This window comes from Carassius carassius, chromosome 32, assembly GCF_963082965.1.
Source record: "Carassius carassius chromosome 32, fCarCar2.1, whole genome shotgun sequence".
NCBI lineage: Eukaryota > Metazoa > Chordata > Actinopteri > Cypriniformes > Cyprinidae > Carassius > Carassius carassius.
The window spans coordinates 14,284,978-14,300,647 of record NC_081786.1 but is presented as its reverse complement, the minus strand read 5'-3'; the positions used below and the strand labels follow the sequence as shown (position 1 = coordinate 14,300,647).

Here is a 15,670-nt window from a genome sequence, read left to right as displayed (position 1 = left end):
ATCGGATCTAGCAGTTTTTAATGCTTTTCTGTAGGATATGTTACTTTCCCGCCAAGCAATACAAAATACCTCTAGTTTTGTTTTCCTCCAGCTGTGCTCCATTTTTCGGGCTGCTCTCTTTAGGGTGCGAGTATGCTCATTATACCATGGTGTCAAACTGTTTTCCTTAACCTTCCTTAAGTGTAAAGGAGCAACTTTATTTAAAGTGCTAGAAAAGAGAGAGTCCATAGTTTCTGTTACATCATCAAGTTGTTCTGAGGTTTTGGATATGCTAAGGAATTTGGTTACATCAGGAAGATAACTTAAAAAGCAGGCTTTTGTGGTAGAAGTGATGGTTCTTCCATACTTGTAACAAGAAGTAGGATTTACAATTTTGGCTATATGAAGTTTGCACAGAACTAAATAATGATCTGAGATATCATCACTTGGCTGAATAATTTCAACACCATCAACATCAATTCCATGTGACAGTATTAAATCTAGAGTATGATTTCGACAATGAGCAGGTCCTGAAACGTGTTGTCTAACACCAATAGAGTTCAGAATGTCTATAAATGCTGATCCCAATGCATCTTTTTCATTATCAACATGGATATTAAAATCACCAACTATTAAAACTTTATCTGCAGCCAGAACTAACTCGGATGTAAAATCACCAAACTCTTTAATAAAGTCTGTATGGTGCCCTGGTGGCCTGTATACAGTAGCCAGTACAAACATAACAGGGGATTTATCATTAACATTTGTTTCTCTGGATAATGTTATATGAAGCACCATTACTTCAAACAAGTTATAATTGAAGTCTGCCCTCTGAGAAATCCTGAAAACGTTGTTATAAATTGAAGCAGCACCTCCACCTTTGCCTTTTAGACGCGGCTCATGTTTATAACAGTAATCTTGGGGGGTGGACTCATTTAAAATAATGTAGTCATCAGGTTTTAGCCAGGTTTCTGTCAAACAGAGTACATCTATATTATGATCAGTGATCATATTATTTACAAAAAGTGTTTTCGTAGAAAGGGATCTGATATTCAATAAGCCAAGCTTTATCATTTGTTTATCCATATTGCTTAAATTGTTAATCTTAACTTGGTTTGGACGTTTTTTGTATTTTCTAGTTCGGGGAACAGACACAGTCTCTATAGTGTGATATCTAGGTGAAAGAGTCTCTATGTGCTGAGAATTAACTGACCTCTGTGACGTGAGGCAGCTAGCAGACGGTCAGTTTAGCCAGTCTGTCTGCTTCCTGACCTGGGCCCCAGTTAGTCAAGTATAAACACTAAGACTATTTGCCATATTTCTAGAGAGAAGAGTGGCGCCACCCCAGGAGGGATGAAGACCATCTCTTTTAAACAGGTCAGGTCTGCCCCAAAAGCTCGCCCAATTGTCTATGAAACCTATGTTATTCTGTGGGCACCAATTAGACATCCAGCCATTGAGTGATGACGATCTGCTATGCATCTCGTCACCACGGTAAGCAGGGAGGGGACGAGAGCATATTACAGTGTCTGACATCGTGCTTGCAAGTTCACACACCTCTTTAATGTTATTTTTAGTGATCTCCGACTGGCGAAGTCGAACATCATTAGCGCCGGCATGAATAACAATCTTACTGTATTTACGTTTAGCATTAGCCAGCACTTTTAAATTTGCCAAGATGTCAGGCGCTCTGGCTCCCGGTAAACATTTGACTATGGTGGCTGGTGTCTCTATATTCACGTTCCGTACAATAGAATCATCAATAACTAGAGCACTTTCATCAGGTTTCTCAGTGGGTGCATCACTGAGTGGGGAGAACCTGTTTAATGTTTTGATCAGAACAGAAGAGTGGTGTTTTGACCCACGACTACGCTGCCTCACCGTCACCCAGTTGCCCTGCTGCAGGGGCTCTGTTTCCGGAACCGAACAATGTACAGGAATCTCTGAGCTAGACTCATCCAAAGCCGTATCTAGAACCCTAACATTCTTACTGTCCTCAATTAAAGTTTGGATGCGTGTCTCTAATTCTGAAATCTTCTCTGTCAGCCTAACTATTTCCCTGCATTTATCACATGTGAATCCCTCATCAGCGACAGAGATAGATAAACCGTACATGTGGCAAGAGGTGCAAGTAACAATAACAGGAGAGGCCATTACTCACCGTGCTTGATGAAATATTCTTACTGCGGTTGTCTGATGAACTTGTGAAAAACTGGAGCGAGAGAGAGGAGAGGAGAAAAGAAAAACAGCGATAGGTTCGAGTGAAAACGCTAATGACAAGCTAACGAGTGCTAACGCTTTCGTGGGACGAAAGTAACAAAGCGGTTTTCTCAGAGCCTCTTACTGCATTTGCATTCCAATCTATGACAGCATGTTCAACACGCAACCCTTGATGGAGCTGAAAAATATCAAATGATTTTGTTATCGTTTTCCTCAGTTATGTCCGTAAAACTGTTTTCGAGTACAAAAAGTAAATTATTGAAGCGGTAATTTTTTTTAATTAGTCGTGTTGTTTTTTTCGTTTCATATGTCAAGGTAATGATCAATCTACAGGTTATTTAGTGCTTTAACACATCCTAAAGTTTGCATTTTCAGAATTTTTCAGTATAAAAGTAAATCAGGTTTAAATGTCAAGAGTTTCTGTCGGGACGAAAGTAACGATTGTTACTTTTGTCCCGCTACAGTTACAAGAAGTATTTATTTTGTTCCGGTGCATGTTATACTGTAAATTTCTGTGTCTTGTATCATTTATTAAAATTTTTATGTCATATTATACCAAAAGAATGTGTCAAGAGTGAAGGTCAGACAGACAGACAGAGGTCTGGTTTTATCCAGATGTTTATGAGAGGGCTTTTCTGGACAGAGAGGAACATCACTCTCTGGACAGCTGCTAAATCACATTTACCTTAGTTATATTTAGGTTTAGGCATACTTTACCTTTGAAACCTCCACCTAAGAATTAGCAGTGTTTCCAGATGTTTTAATGCACATTTTGAATTGATGCATAAAAACAACCGGATGGAAACATGAATAGGCCTACTATTACATTATGTTTAGAATTTATGTAATTCAATTTTTATATTGTTCATTCTGTTGAAAAATGTTTTATAAAAATACACTGAAATAAAAATATGTTTAAAAAAAAATCAAGTTTGTACAATCGGGTTTTGAGACATTTGATGAAACTTAAATTTAAAAGGAAAATATGAAAATGTAATTGAAATGTTTTTTTTTTCAAAGATAAAAGACAAAATATGTTTGTAGTTACATATTAACAAGGTCATAGTCAGGTATACTTAATAAAAAATAAGAGTAACCGAAAACAATCTAGCTTATATTGTTGTGTTACTTTTGACCCACTTGTGTGTTACTTTCGTCCCAACTGATGGGGTCAAAATTAACAATGTGCAACTTATGTTCAAAGTGAAATTATACTAAAGTCTTTCTACATTTCTACAAAATACCACCTGGTATTGATAGACCACACTTCCCAGTTACTGGCCACAGCAGAAATATATCTCTGTCTATAACATTATCTTTTAAAATTATTTTTTTCTGAAAAATGGTACTTTCGCCCCTGCTCTCCCTTACTTTGGACTTGGTTTTCCAGGTTTTGACTGAACAGCATAAAACTTTGAAGGTCCCTGGTAGAGATCTACTTTAACGAGTTACCCCTAAAAATAAAAACGGAGAAGAGATCAGCAAAACAAAGCAGAGATTCATCAACTACTGGTCTGATCTTTTCTTCAAAGTATCCCATGCCTGTGCGTTTTTCGTCCAATCTCATGAAGAGGTGATGCATAGCTGCGTAACTTTAAATTTTATTAATACTGAAAACGAAGTGTTATCACAGCGTTCTCTGGAATATAACCGGGGTGAAAATAGGAAGTGACAGCGGGAGGTGTGACAATGTGTGAAATATGAAAAGCTGAGCGCTGAAGGCTTGAACGCTCAGAGCGCTGCTTTCGAGCGTCACATTCACCGGGAACTACAAGGTAGGATAAGATATAAGTGTAGTTTTGCTAATTTAAAAGAGTTGTTAATTGTTAAAGAATAAGAAAAGCACGCGTAAAAGCTTTTTCATGTGTCAGAGACTAGAATAGTTTGGCGTCACTCGCAGGAGACCGCGCGCTATCTTGTTATGATATTCACTGTGAGCAGATACCAACCAAGAGCAGCAGAATTATTGTTATAAATATCAGTTATGTAAAACTCGACAGTTTTTGGGTGTTTCGACATCGACTACGATATTTTAATGTCGTTTGTTCTGCCTATAAGGTGAAGATGCAATATTGACACATGTAATGCTGGAAAAGCCCACCGTGTGATTAATATGCAGTAAAAATAAAAAATCCAATAGAGTGTAATATTTAACTTAAAAGTACACATGAACAATTTATTATTGGTATAAAACAAAAAATTCGATGTAATGTGAATAAGTAATGCTATGTGGTCTATGGACCTGCTTACAATTACGAGTTGTGTTATTGCTATTGTAAACAATTATATGGAGGCCGGGGCTAGTTGTCACAGCGTTTGTAGGCATATATCGAACAACTAGACTAGAAAATACGCTAAGCATATATTCAGGTAAATGTCTGCTATATAATGTTGTCACTGTTTTATTGTGAGACATTGTATAATTTGTTGAAACTGTATACTGTATTATATTGTTGCTGAAAAGCTGCAGGTTCAATTGAGTATAAATTGGTGTGACTCTCTCTGTGAAGACAAGGCTAAAGTCTCAAAATCTATTTATGAGAAAACAAGCATCAAAGTTTGATTTCAACCATTAATTTTTTACTATGATTTCGATTTTTGACATGGTCTTAGTCACTAATAAAGATATCAATATCACATTTTTAACAATGTTCTTTACCTTATGAAGGATGCTTTTATATATAAAAGATTAAATCACCAACAAAAATAACTTTAGCTGGGTTTTCACAGACAGGGTCTTGTATGCTGTGTAGTGCCGAATGTCCCCTTTGTAGGTCACAAAGGGTAGCAGGGTCAGTGAAGTGCCTGGGTGGAACAGCAAAAAGTGTGTTCTGTGTGAACAGCCCCCCCCCCCCCCCCTTAAAAAAAACAAATTAAAGGATGAAAGCGTAAACATCATGTTTTGTGACAGTATCAAACATTGTCCAAACCAGTGTCTGAGTTCAGGGCAGGACTGTTAGTTTGGTCAGCCAGTGGAAGCCAGGGGTTAAGGTGTTTGGGAAACATGTTTGAAAACCGTTTCAAACTATTTCAGTTTCATTATTTCAATGTGGTGCAGAAACTTTACTTCTAAGGCAACACTTACCATAAAAAAGAAGTATAGAGAACCATTATAATCAAGAGAGGGGGATACTACCTCCTCCATCTACAGCTCAGCCAATATCATTTTAAGATGACTACTTCAAAGTGTACTAGAAGGAACCAAATTTAATTGTATTTTGCTTTTTGGGTCTGTTTTGTTCTCAGGAGAACAAGATGACGACTCCTAACACTGACTTTATGACTGTTGGAAATAACAGCCCTGCCAACACATTCCTTGACTCAGAGTTCCGTTACACTCTCTTTCCTATATTCTATGGACTGGTCTTTCCCTTGGGGTTGATGGCCAACTGCTACGCTCTTTATGTGCTGCACCATATGCGGGAGTGTAAAGCCATGAATGAGATTCGAATCTACATGACCAATTTGACTGTTGCAGACCTGCTGTTTGTGGTCGCTCTACCGTTCTGGATTGACTACTACAAGAATCACGGCAACTGGAGGAGCCCAGAATTCCTCTGTAGTATCACAGGCTCTCTTTTCTTCATCAACACATACTGCTCTATTCTCTTCCTTGCTGTCATCAGCATTAACCGTTACTGGGCCGTTACCAGGCCACTGGTGGCTGCTTCTTCTGATTCCTGGAAACGTGGAGCAATCATCTCAGCGCTCATCTGGGTCATCACTCTTGTAGCTTCAATTATATATCTCACTAATCCGGGAATCCAGAAGGACAAGAACAAGAACATTTTTCGCTGTTTTGAGGGTTATCAAAACGAGGAAGACTCTGAAATAAAAAGAGTGGCCTTCACCCACTTCATCATTATTGCCGTGTTCTTTCTTGTTTTCTTGATGGTGATTGTCTGCAACATTTTGATTGCTCGAGCTCTTCTAAAGCAGCCCATCAGTCAGCCTCGAGCCAGCACAGGAAAGCGTCCCGGTGGTACTAAGCGCAGAGCTTTGAGGATGCTGTGTACTGTCACAGGCGTCTTTGTGATCTGTTTCCTCCCCCACCACGTGGTGCAGGGACCCTGGGTGTTGTCTGTGCTGCACTTGAGGAAAGATTGGGAAGACAAAACTCACCAAAGATTAAACGATGCTCACCAGATCACCCTCATGCTTATGGGGCTCAATTGCCTACTGGACCCGCTGGTGTATTGCTTCGCCACTACAATGTTCCGCAAGTACATCCAGAACCATTTCACAAAGGTCAAGCAAAGCAAAAACTGTTCACGCAACACATTAACCACAGCTATGTCACTGAAGAGCAGACATCAGAGTGAAAAATGAAGATCAGAAAACTGCTGAGAAATATTTGGTGTCTGCTTATTTTAGCAAATTGTAATCTTATATACTGTAGATTAGAAAACTGCTGTGAAATATTTATTGTCTGTTTATTTTAACCAATTATAATCTAGATTTAGATTCTAGTGGAAATTAATTTCAATTCCAAATTAGGTTCTGTTTGGATTCTTAAATTAAAATACTGTCATCATTTACTCAACCTCATATTGTTCCAAAGGTATGACTTTTGTTTGTTTGTTTGTTTTAAAAATTATTATAAAAAATGACTTAAACAAACCAGTCAAAATCTCTTCTTTTGTGTTCCACAGGAGTTACCGTGAGACTGGGCAAATGATGACAGAACTTTCATTTTTAGGTAAACCATCCCTTTAAATGGTAATCAAATTATTGACATGATCTTCAGTTGCTGCCCTTTGCAGATAAACGAGATAATTCCATCTCTTCAAATTGTTCAATGCATATGATAAATGCTTTATATACTGAAATATTAAGCTTCTTCCACCTGATATTTGATTCATGTATTATAATATTGTCTTTTAAAGAAAAAAATCACCGAAAAAGGAATGTGCATGATGCCTTTAAATGTTTGCACTTGTGTAAGTGAAATATCTATATTGGTTAGAAAAGCATATTATCTGTAAAAGGGTTGTTATTTTTGATAAGATGTGGTGTTCATTCTTGTGTTGAACAAATGAAAACATGATGTCATATCAGTAGACAGTCTTCTCTAGAATAAGGATGACAAATGAGCCAAGAGGATGCTGTGGTAGTTCTGACCAAACCAAGAGGTGATAAGAACAGAAGACAGCTCAATTGTTATTTTAGACAATGCAGATGACAGAGCTTCACTGTCTATCTTAAATAAGGGAGAGATTGTGGTGCTGCTGAGGAGTTTGGAATATCAGGAATATAAATTGCTCTTCGTCAAATTGCTCTTGATAGTTTATTTCTGTCTCATGTTAATATGACAACACATATTTATTGTACTACATTGGTTGTTTTGAAGTAGCTCTGTGAGGAGCATTCCTGTGGGCCAGTTCTTATGCCACAAAGGAAACCCAAGTATTATTTTGCAGTGGTTTGATTTCCAGAATGGGGAACTTGAACCACACATCCCCTGGAAATGTGCACTTAAACTTTGAAATTACCAATAAACTGCCCTTTTCTTGATCTCTTATATCTTTTTACAAGATATTTAAATCTTTCTTTTTATATGTAAGGATTTGCAAATCCAGACTTTTAAGAAAATATGTGTTTAGATTCCCAGTAATATCTTGCCATTTTTCTATTGTTTAATTAACAAGGTGTGTACATGACCTTGAAATTATAAGGTTCTATTTGATATTTTTGTCAAAATTTAGTTATTCACTTATTCTTATTCAGGGACAACTTATTTATATTATGTGATAGATTTTTTAATGTTCTGTACAGTTTGGGACTTTTTATTTAAATAAACAACAAAGTTGTATCTATATAGTCGAATGGAATGCAAAAACATTGAAGCTCAAAATCTCAAAACTACTCGGAATGCAGATAGAACCTTATAATTCCAAGGGGACGCTGTGTGTTTTATGGTGGTCCTTTAGACAATTATTCAATCATGTTTATTTCCTTGTTGCATTAGCACATTGTAAAATAACATAATGCTTGTATGACAGCTGCTTCTGCTGAATCTTTCTCAGCAATTAACTTCTGCATTAAGCAGGAAGTTTTGCAAGATGGTGTTGTACGGTCCTTTTTGTTAAAGTTATGAAAGTTCTCATTTACTCACCCACATGTTCTTTCCAAACCTGTGTGACATTCTTCTGTGGAACGTAAAGGAGATGTTATGCAAAAGGTAGGGACTTGGGTTTTTATCCATTTAGTGGAAGTGAATAGTGACTGAATCATCTCTTTCAAGAGATGATTCAATGTATGAAGTGTATGAAGGATAGATGTAATAGAAAAACTTCTGGTCTCACATTCTATCAACTGCAGATGCTATTCTAGTACAGAAACTCTTTTTAAGAGGGAAGTCGTGGCCTAATTGTTAGAGAGTCGGACTGGCAATCGAAAGGTTGTGAGTTTGAGTCTCGGGACGGCAGGAACTGTAGGTGGGGGAGTGCATGTACAGTTCTCTCTCCACCTTCAATACCATGACTTAGGTGCCATTGAGCAAGGCACTGAACCCCCAAATGCTCCCCGGGCGAAATAAGACTATGTATATGTAATGTAAATTAATCAGCACTGAAAAGGCAAACTAATAATAAAAATAATAACAATAATAAAAAAAAACATTGAACTGTATGTTTTTGTTTTTTTTTGCATTCAACTTTATATGTTTTGTTTTTATAGATAATATATATATTCTGTTTTTCAGGTATGCAATAATAAGCAATTTTAGATTTCAGCAGTCATGCATACTGGGTTTCAGGTTCAAATCATCATCGCGTGCATTAGCGGCCCCCAGTGGTGACTTAAAATAGTGGTCAGTGATTAATCTTATGTTGCTACATAAGTACAATAAAACAGTCAGTCAGTATACTGTAATTTTATACTTAATTATGTTTCCAGGGGTAAAATTATGTTATGATATTTACTATATTTACAAAATTACATAATTAATAAAGTGTCTCAATCCAAGTGTCAAATGCACCGAGGAGAAACCCTTAGCCAGTTCAGTATCTGCAGTCATTTTTTATATGGTTTACGTCGATTTGCTGCTTCCTCCATTACAAAACCACTGAACAACAGAGTGATTCAGGGAGTCTCTAATCATTTAGATGTTTTCAGGGCCGTGGCTTGATTTCAAAATAATAAGGGTGGGTCTCAGTGCTTGTATGTTTAGCAGTGTTAAAATTTGTTTATAGTCCCTTCCTTCTGATGATAGGACATGAGAAAAACATTTACGGCAATTCCAGAAGATTGTCTAGATGGTTTTTACTAAGATATTGTCTGTTTATTAGCACTTATAAAACATATAATGCCTTATTCTGTATGATCATATTTTTGATCCCTTATCCTCCTCCACACCTAAACTTAACAACTATATAACTAGCTATTAATTAGCAGAAATTTGGAGTTTATTGAGGCAAAAGTAGTAGTTAATTGTGAGAATTGGTCCCCAAACTAAAGTGACCATAAATGTTAATAAAAAATGTGTGTGTATATATTTAGTTAAAGTTAAGTTAAAGAGAGTTTTTGCAATGAATTTTTCCATACTCTTTTATTAACATGAGACTGAATAATGGTCTAGCGAGGTCCCAGGTCACACATTTTTTGGAACCCCTTTAAATTCCTATTGGGAAAAACAAAAATGATGACTAATCAAGGGCAGTGAGCCAAATGATCATCTTAGAGGATTCTACTGTGCTCACTGCATGTACTTTGGACTTGGTTTTCCAGTTTTGACTGAACAGCATAAAACTTTGAAGGTCCCTGGTAGAGATCTACTTTAACGAGTTACCCCTAAAAATAAAAACAGAGAAGAGATCAGCAAAACAAAGCAGAGATTCATCAACTACTGGTCTGATCTTTTCTTCAAAGTATCCCGTGCCTGTGCGTTTTTCGTCCAATCTCATGAAGAGGTGATGCATAGCTGCGTAACTTTACATTTTATTAATACTGAAAACGAAGTGTTATCACAGCGTTCTCTGGAATATAACCGGGGTGAAAATAGGAAGTGACAGCGGGAGGTGTGACAATGTGTGAAATATGAAAAGCTGAGCGCTGAAGGCTTGAACGCTCAGAGCGCTGCTTTCGAGCGTCACATTCACCGGGAACTACAAGGTAGGATAAGATATAAGTGTAGTTTTGCTAATTTAAAAGAGTTGTTAATTGTTAAAGAATAAGAAAAGCACGCGTAAAAGCTTTTTCATGTGTCAGAGACTAGAATAGTTTGGCGTCACTCGCAGGAGACCGCGCGCTATCTTGTTATGATATTCACTGTGAGCAGATACCAACCAAGAGCAGCAGAATTATTGTTATAAATATCAGTTATGTAAAACTCGACAGTTTTTGGGTGTTTCGACATCGACTACGATATTTTAATGTCGTTTGTTCTGCCTATAAGGTGAAGATGCAATATTGACACATGTAATGCTGGAAAAGCCCACCGTGTGATTAATATGCAGTAAAAATAAAAAATCCAATAGAGTGTAATATTTAACTTAAAAGTACACATGAACAATTTATTATTGGTGTAAAACAAGAAATTCGATGTAATGTGAATAAGTAATGCTATGTGGTCTATGGACCTGCTTACAATTACGAGTTGTGTTATTGCTATTGTAAACAATTATATGGAGGCCGGGGCTAGTTGTCACAGCGTTTGTAGGCATATATCGAACAACTAGACTAGAAAATACGCTAAGCATATATTCAGGTCAATGTCTGCTATATAATGTTGTCACTGTTTTATTGTGAGACATTGTATAATTTGTTGAAACTGTATACTGTATTGTATTGTTGCTGAAAAGCTGCAGGTTCAATTGAGTATAAATTGGTGTGACTCTCTCTGTGAAGACAAGGCTAAAGTCTCAAAATCTATTTATGAGAAAACAAGCATCAAAGTTTGATTTCAACCATTAATTTTTACTATGATTTCGATTTTTGACATGGTCTTAGTCAGTAATAAAGATATCAATATCACATTTTTAACAATGTTCTTTACCTTATGAAGGATGATTTTATATATAAAAGATTAAATCACCAACAAAATAACATTAGCTGGGTTTCACAGACAGGGTCTTATATGCTGTGTAGTGCCGAATGTCCCCTTTGTAGGTCACAAAGGGTAGCAGGGTCAGTGAAGTGCCTGGGTGGAACAGCAAAAATGTTCTCATGCTTTTTTGAGGTCAAGATAACTTATAAATAGCTTCTACATTATTTCTACATTATATACTGAAAAATCATAAAATATAACATTGAAATGCTGAACAAAAAGTACTTGATAGTATCTGGCATTGTAAGTCATGGTAAAAACATATTTTGAAATGATATGGTGGCTGTGGTTTTAAAAAAAAGTTTCACAAATTCATTTCCTGCTTTCAGTAAGAGATTGCAGATAAACATGCAACGATGAGAAATAACTGAATGCTTTCTAGAACATGAGTAATAAGATTTACTGGTCTCAATGCTCCACTCCCATATTTCTAGTTAATAAAAGTGACATTTTGAACTCTAAATACCAAAGTATAGGCCTAGAAATTTACTGAAAAGTGTGTTCTGTGTGAACAGCCCCCCCCCCCCCCTAAAAAAAAACAAAACAAAAACAAGTTAAAGGATGAAAGTGTAAACATCATGTTTTGTGACAGTATCAAACATTGTCCAAACCAGTGTCTGAGTTCAGGGCAGGACTGTTAGTTTGGTCAGCCAGTGGAAGCCAGGGGTTAAGGTGTTTGGGAAACATGTTTGAAAACCGTTTCAAACTATTTCAGTTTCATTATTTCAATGTGGTGCAGAAACTTTACTTCTAAGGCAACACTTACCATAAAAAAGAAGTATAGAGAACCATTATAATCAAGAGAGGGGGATACTACCTCCTCCATCTCCAGCTCAGCCAATATCATTTTAAGATGACTACTTCAAAGTGTACTAGAAGGAACCAAATTTAATTGTATTTTGCTTTTTGGGTCTGTTTTGTTCTCAGGAGAACAAGATGACGACTCCTAACACTGACTTTATGACTGTTGGAAATAACAGCCCTGCCAACACATTCCTTGACTCAGAGTTTCGTTACACTCTCTTTCCTATATTCTATGGACTGGTCTTTCCCTTGGGGTTGATGGCCAACTGCTACGCTCTTTATGTGCTGCACCATATGCGGGAGTGTAAAGCCATGAATGAGATTCGAATCTACATGACCAATTTGACTGTTGCAGACCTGCTGTTTGTGGTCGCTCTACCGTTCTGGATTGACTACTACAAGAATCACGGCAACTGGAGGAGCCCAGAATTCCTCTGTAGTATCACAGGCTCTCTTTTCTTCATCAACACATACTGCTCTATTCTCTTCCTTGCTGTCATCAGCATTAACCGTTACTGGGCCGTTACCAGGCCACTGGTGGCTGCTTCTTCTGATTCCTGGAAACGTGGAGCAATCATCTCAGCGCTCATCTGGGTCATCACTCTTGCAGCTTCAATTAAATATCTCACTAATACGGGAATCCAGAAGGACAATAACATTTCTCGCTGTTTTGAGGGTTATCAAAACGAGGAAAACTCTACAATAAACACAGTGGCCGTCACCCACTTCATCATTATTGCCGTGTTCTTTCTTGTTTTCTTGATGGTGATTGTCTGCAACATTTTGATTGCTCGAGCTCTTCTAAAGCAGCCCATCAGTCAGCCTCGAGCCAGCACAGGAAAGCGTCCCGGTGGTACTAAGCGCAGAGCTTTGAGGATGCTGTGTACTGTCATAGGCGTCTTTGTGATCTGTTTCCTCCCCCACCACGTGGTGCAGGGACCCTGGGTGTTGTCTGTGCTGCACTTGAGGAAAGATTGGGAAGACAAAACTCACCAAAGATTAAACGATGCTCACCAGATCACCCTCATGCTTATGGGGCTCAATTGCCTACTGGACCCGCTGGTGTATTGCTTCGCCACTACAATGTTCCGCAAGTACATCCAGAACCATTTCACAAAGGTCAAGCAAAGCAAAAACTGTTCACACAACACATTAAGCACAGCTATGTCACTGAAGAGCAGACATCAGAGTGAAAAATGAAGATCAGAAAACTGCTGAGAAATATTTGGTGTCTGCTTATTTTAGCAAATTGTAATCTTATATACTGTAGATTAGAAAACTGCTGAAAAATATTTATTGTCTGCTTATTTTAACAATATTTATTTATTGTCTGCTTTATTTATTTAGATTCTAGTGGAAATTAATTTCAATTCCAAATTAGGTTCTGTTTGGATTCTTAAAGGAATAGTTCATCTAAAAATGAAAATACTGTCATCATTTACTCAACCTCATATTGTTCCAAAGGTATGACTTTTGTTTGTTTTAAAAATTATTATAAAAATGCCTTAAACACAAAGTCAAAGTCAAAATCTCTTCTTTTGTGTTCCACAGGAGTTACCGTGAGACTGGGCAAATGATGACAGAACTTTCATTTTTAGGTAAACCATCCCTTTAAATGGTAATCAAATTATTGACATGATCTTCAGTTGCTGCCCTTTGCAGATAAACGAGATAATTCCATCTCTTCAAATTGTTCAATGCATATGATAAATGCTTTATATACTGAAATATTAAGCTTCTTCCACCTGATATTTGATTCATGTATTGTAATATTGTCTTTTAAAGAAAAAAATCACCGAAAAAGGAATGTGCATGATGCCTTTAAATGTTTGCACTTGTGTAAGTGAAATATCTATATTGGTTAGAAAAGCATATTATCTGTAAAAGGGTTGTTATTTTTGATAAGATGTGGTGTTCATTCTTGTGTTAAACAAATGAAAACATGATGTCATATCAGTAGACAGTCTTCTCTAGAATAAGGATGACAAATGAGCCAAGAGGATGCTGTGGTAGTTCTGACCAAACCAAGAGGTGATAAGAACAGAAGACAGCTCAATTGTTATTTTAGACAATGCAGATGACAGAGCTTCACTGTCTATCTTAAATAAGGGAGAGATTGTGGTGCTGCTGAGGAGTTTGGAATATCAGGAATATAAATTGCTCTTCGTCAAATTGCTCTTGATAGTTTATTTCTGCCTCATGTTAATATGACAACACATATTTATTGTACTACGTTGGTTGTTTTGAAGTAGCTCTGTGAGGAGCATTCCTGTGGGCCAGTTCTTATGCCACAAAGGAAACCCAAGTATTATTTTGCAGTGGTTTGATTTCCAGAATGGGGAACTTGAACCACACATCCCCTGGAAATGTGCACTTAAACTTTGAAATTACCAATAAACTGCCCTTTTCTTGATCTCTTATATCTTTTTACAAGATATTTATATCTTTCTTTTTATATGTAAGGATTTGCAAATCCAGACTTTTAAGAAAATATGTGTTTAAATTCCCAGTAATATCTTGCCATTTTTCTATTGTTTAATTAACAAGGTGTGTACATGACCTTGGAATTATAAGGTTCTATTTGATATTTTTGTCAAAATTTAGTTATTCACATATTCTTATTCAGGGACAACTTATTTATATTATGTGATAAATTTTTTAATGTTCTGTACAGTTTGGGCCTTTTATTTAAATAAACAACAAAGTTGTATCTATATAGTCGAATGGAATGCAAAAACATTGAAGCTCAAAATCTCAAAACTACTCGGAATGCAGATAGAACCTTATAATTCCAAGGGGACGCTGTGTGTTTTATGGTGGTCCTTTAGACAATTATTCAATCATGTTTATTTCCTTGTTGCATTAGCACATTGTAAAATAACATAATGCTTGTATGACAGCTGCTTCTGCTGAATCTTTCTCAGCAATTAACTTCTACATTAAGCAGGAAGTTTTGCAAGATGGTGTTGTACAGTCCTTTTTGTTAAATTTATGAAAGTTCTCATTTACTCACCCACATGTTCTTTCCAAACCTGTGTGACATTCTTCTGTGGAACGTAAAGGAGATGTTATGCAAAAGGTAGGGAAATGGGTTTTCATCCATTTAGTGAATAGTGACTGAATCATCTCTTTCAAGAGATGATTCAATGTATGAAGTGTATGAAGGATAGATGTAATAGAAAAACTTCTGGTCTCACATTCTATCAACTGCAGATGCTATTCTAGTACAGAAACTCTTTTTAAGAGGGAAGTCGTGGCCAAATTGTTAGAGAGTCGGACTGGCAATTGAAAGGTTGTGAGTTTGAGTCTCGGGACGGCAGGAACTGTAGGTGGGGGAGTGCATGTACAGTTCTCTCTCCACCTTCAATACCATGACTTAGGTGCCCTTGAGCAAGGCACTGAACCCCCAACTGCTCCCCGGGCGCTGCAGCATAAATGGCTGCGCACTGCTCCGGGTGTGTGTTCACAGTGTGTGTGTTCTCTGCTCTGTGTGTGTGCACTTTGGATGGGTTAAATGCAGAGCACAAATTCTGAGTATGGATCACCATACTTGACTGAATGTCATGTCACTTTCACTTTTTATATTTCAATATAAACACAATGTATACATTTCAAATGGTC

At 37.0% G+C, this 15,670-nt stretch overlaps 2 protein-coding genes across 4 annotated transcripts; both read left to right on the top strand.

Annotated features, from left to right (window-relative positions):
• The first annotated feature begins 3,809 nt into the window (after positions 1-3,809).
• Positions 3,810-7,720, top strand: LOC132113243 (platelet-activating factor receptor-like). 2 transcript variants are annotated; one of them, XM_059521057.1, is made up of 3 exons: positions 3,812-3,974; positions 5,446-6,447; positions 6,852-7,720. In XM_059521057.1, the coding sequence occupies exons 2-3, from the start codon at positions 5,455-5,457 to the stop codon at positions 6,861-6,863; spliced, it is 1,005 nt and encodes a 334-aa protein (XP_059377040.1). In that variant the 5' UTR covers positions 3,812-3,974; positions 5,446-5,454; the 3' UTR covers positions 6,864-7,720. The 2 variants fall into 2 exon arrangements, with proteins under 2 accessions (XP_059377039.1, XP_059377040.1); XM_059521056.1 differs by lacking the exon at positions 6,852-7,720 and having other exon boundaries at positions 3,810-3,974; positions 5,446-6,717.
• A 2,520-nt stretch (positions 7,721-10,240) lies between these two features.
• On the top strand, positions 10,241-15,034 carry LOC132112785 (platelet-activating factor receptor-like). Of its 2 annotated transcripts, none has more exons than XR_009425042.1 (3): positions 10,241-10,311; positions 12,173-13,513; positions 13,601-15,034. XR_009425042.1 is itself a non-coding variant. In XM_059520448.1 (3 exons), the coding sequence occupies exons 2-3, from the start codon at positions 12,182-12,184 to the stop codon at positions 13,610-13,612; spliced, it is 999 nt and encodes a 332-aa protein (XP_059376431.1). In that variant the 5' UTR covers positions 10,241-10,311; positions 12,173-12,181; the 3' UTR covers positions 13,613-15,032. The 2 variants fall into 2 exon arrangements, 1 of the variants encoding a protein (XP_059376431.1); XM_059520448.1 differs by having other exon boundaries at positions 12,173-13,168; positions 13,601-15,032.
• Positions 15,035-15,670: the final 636 nt, after the last annotated feature.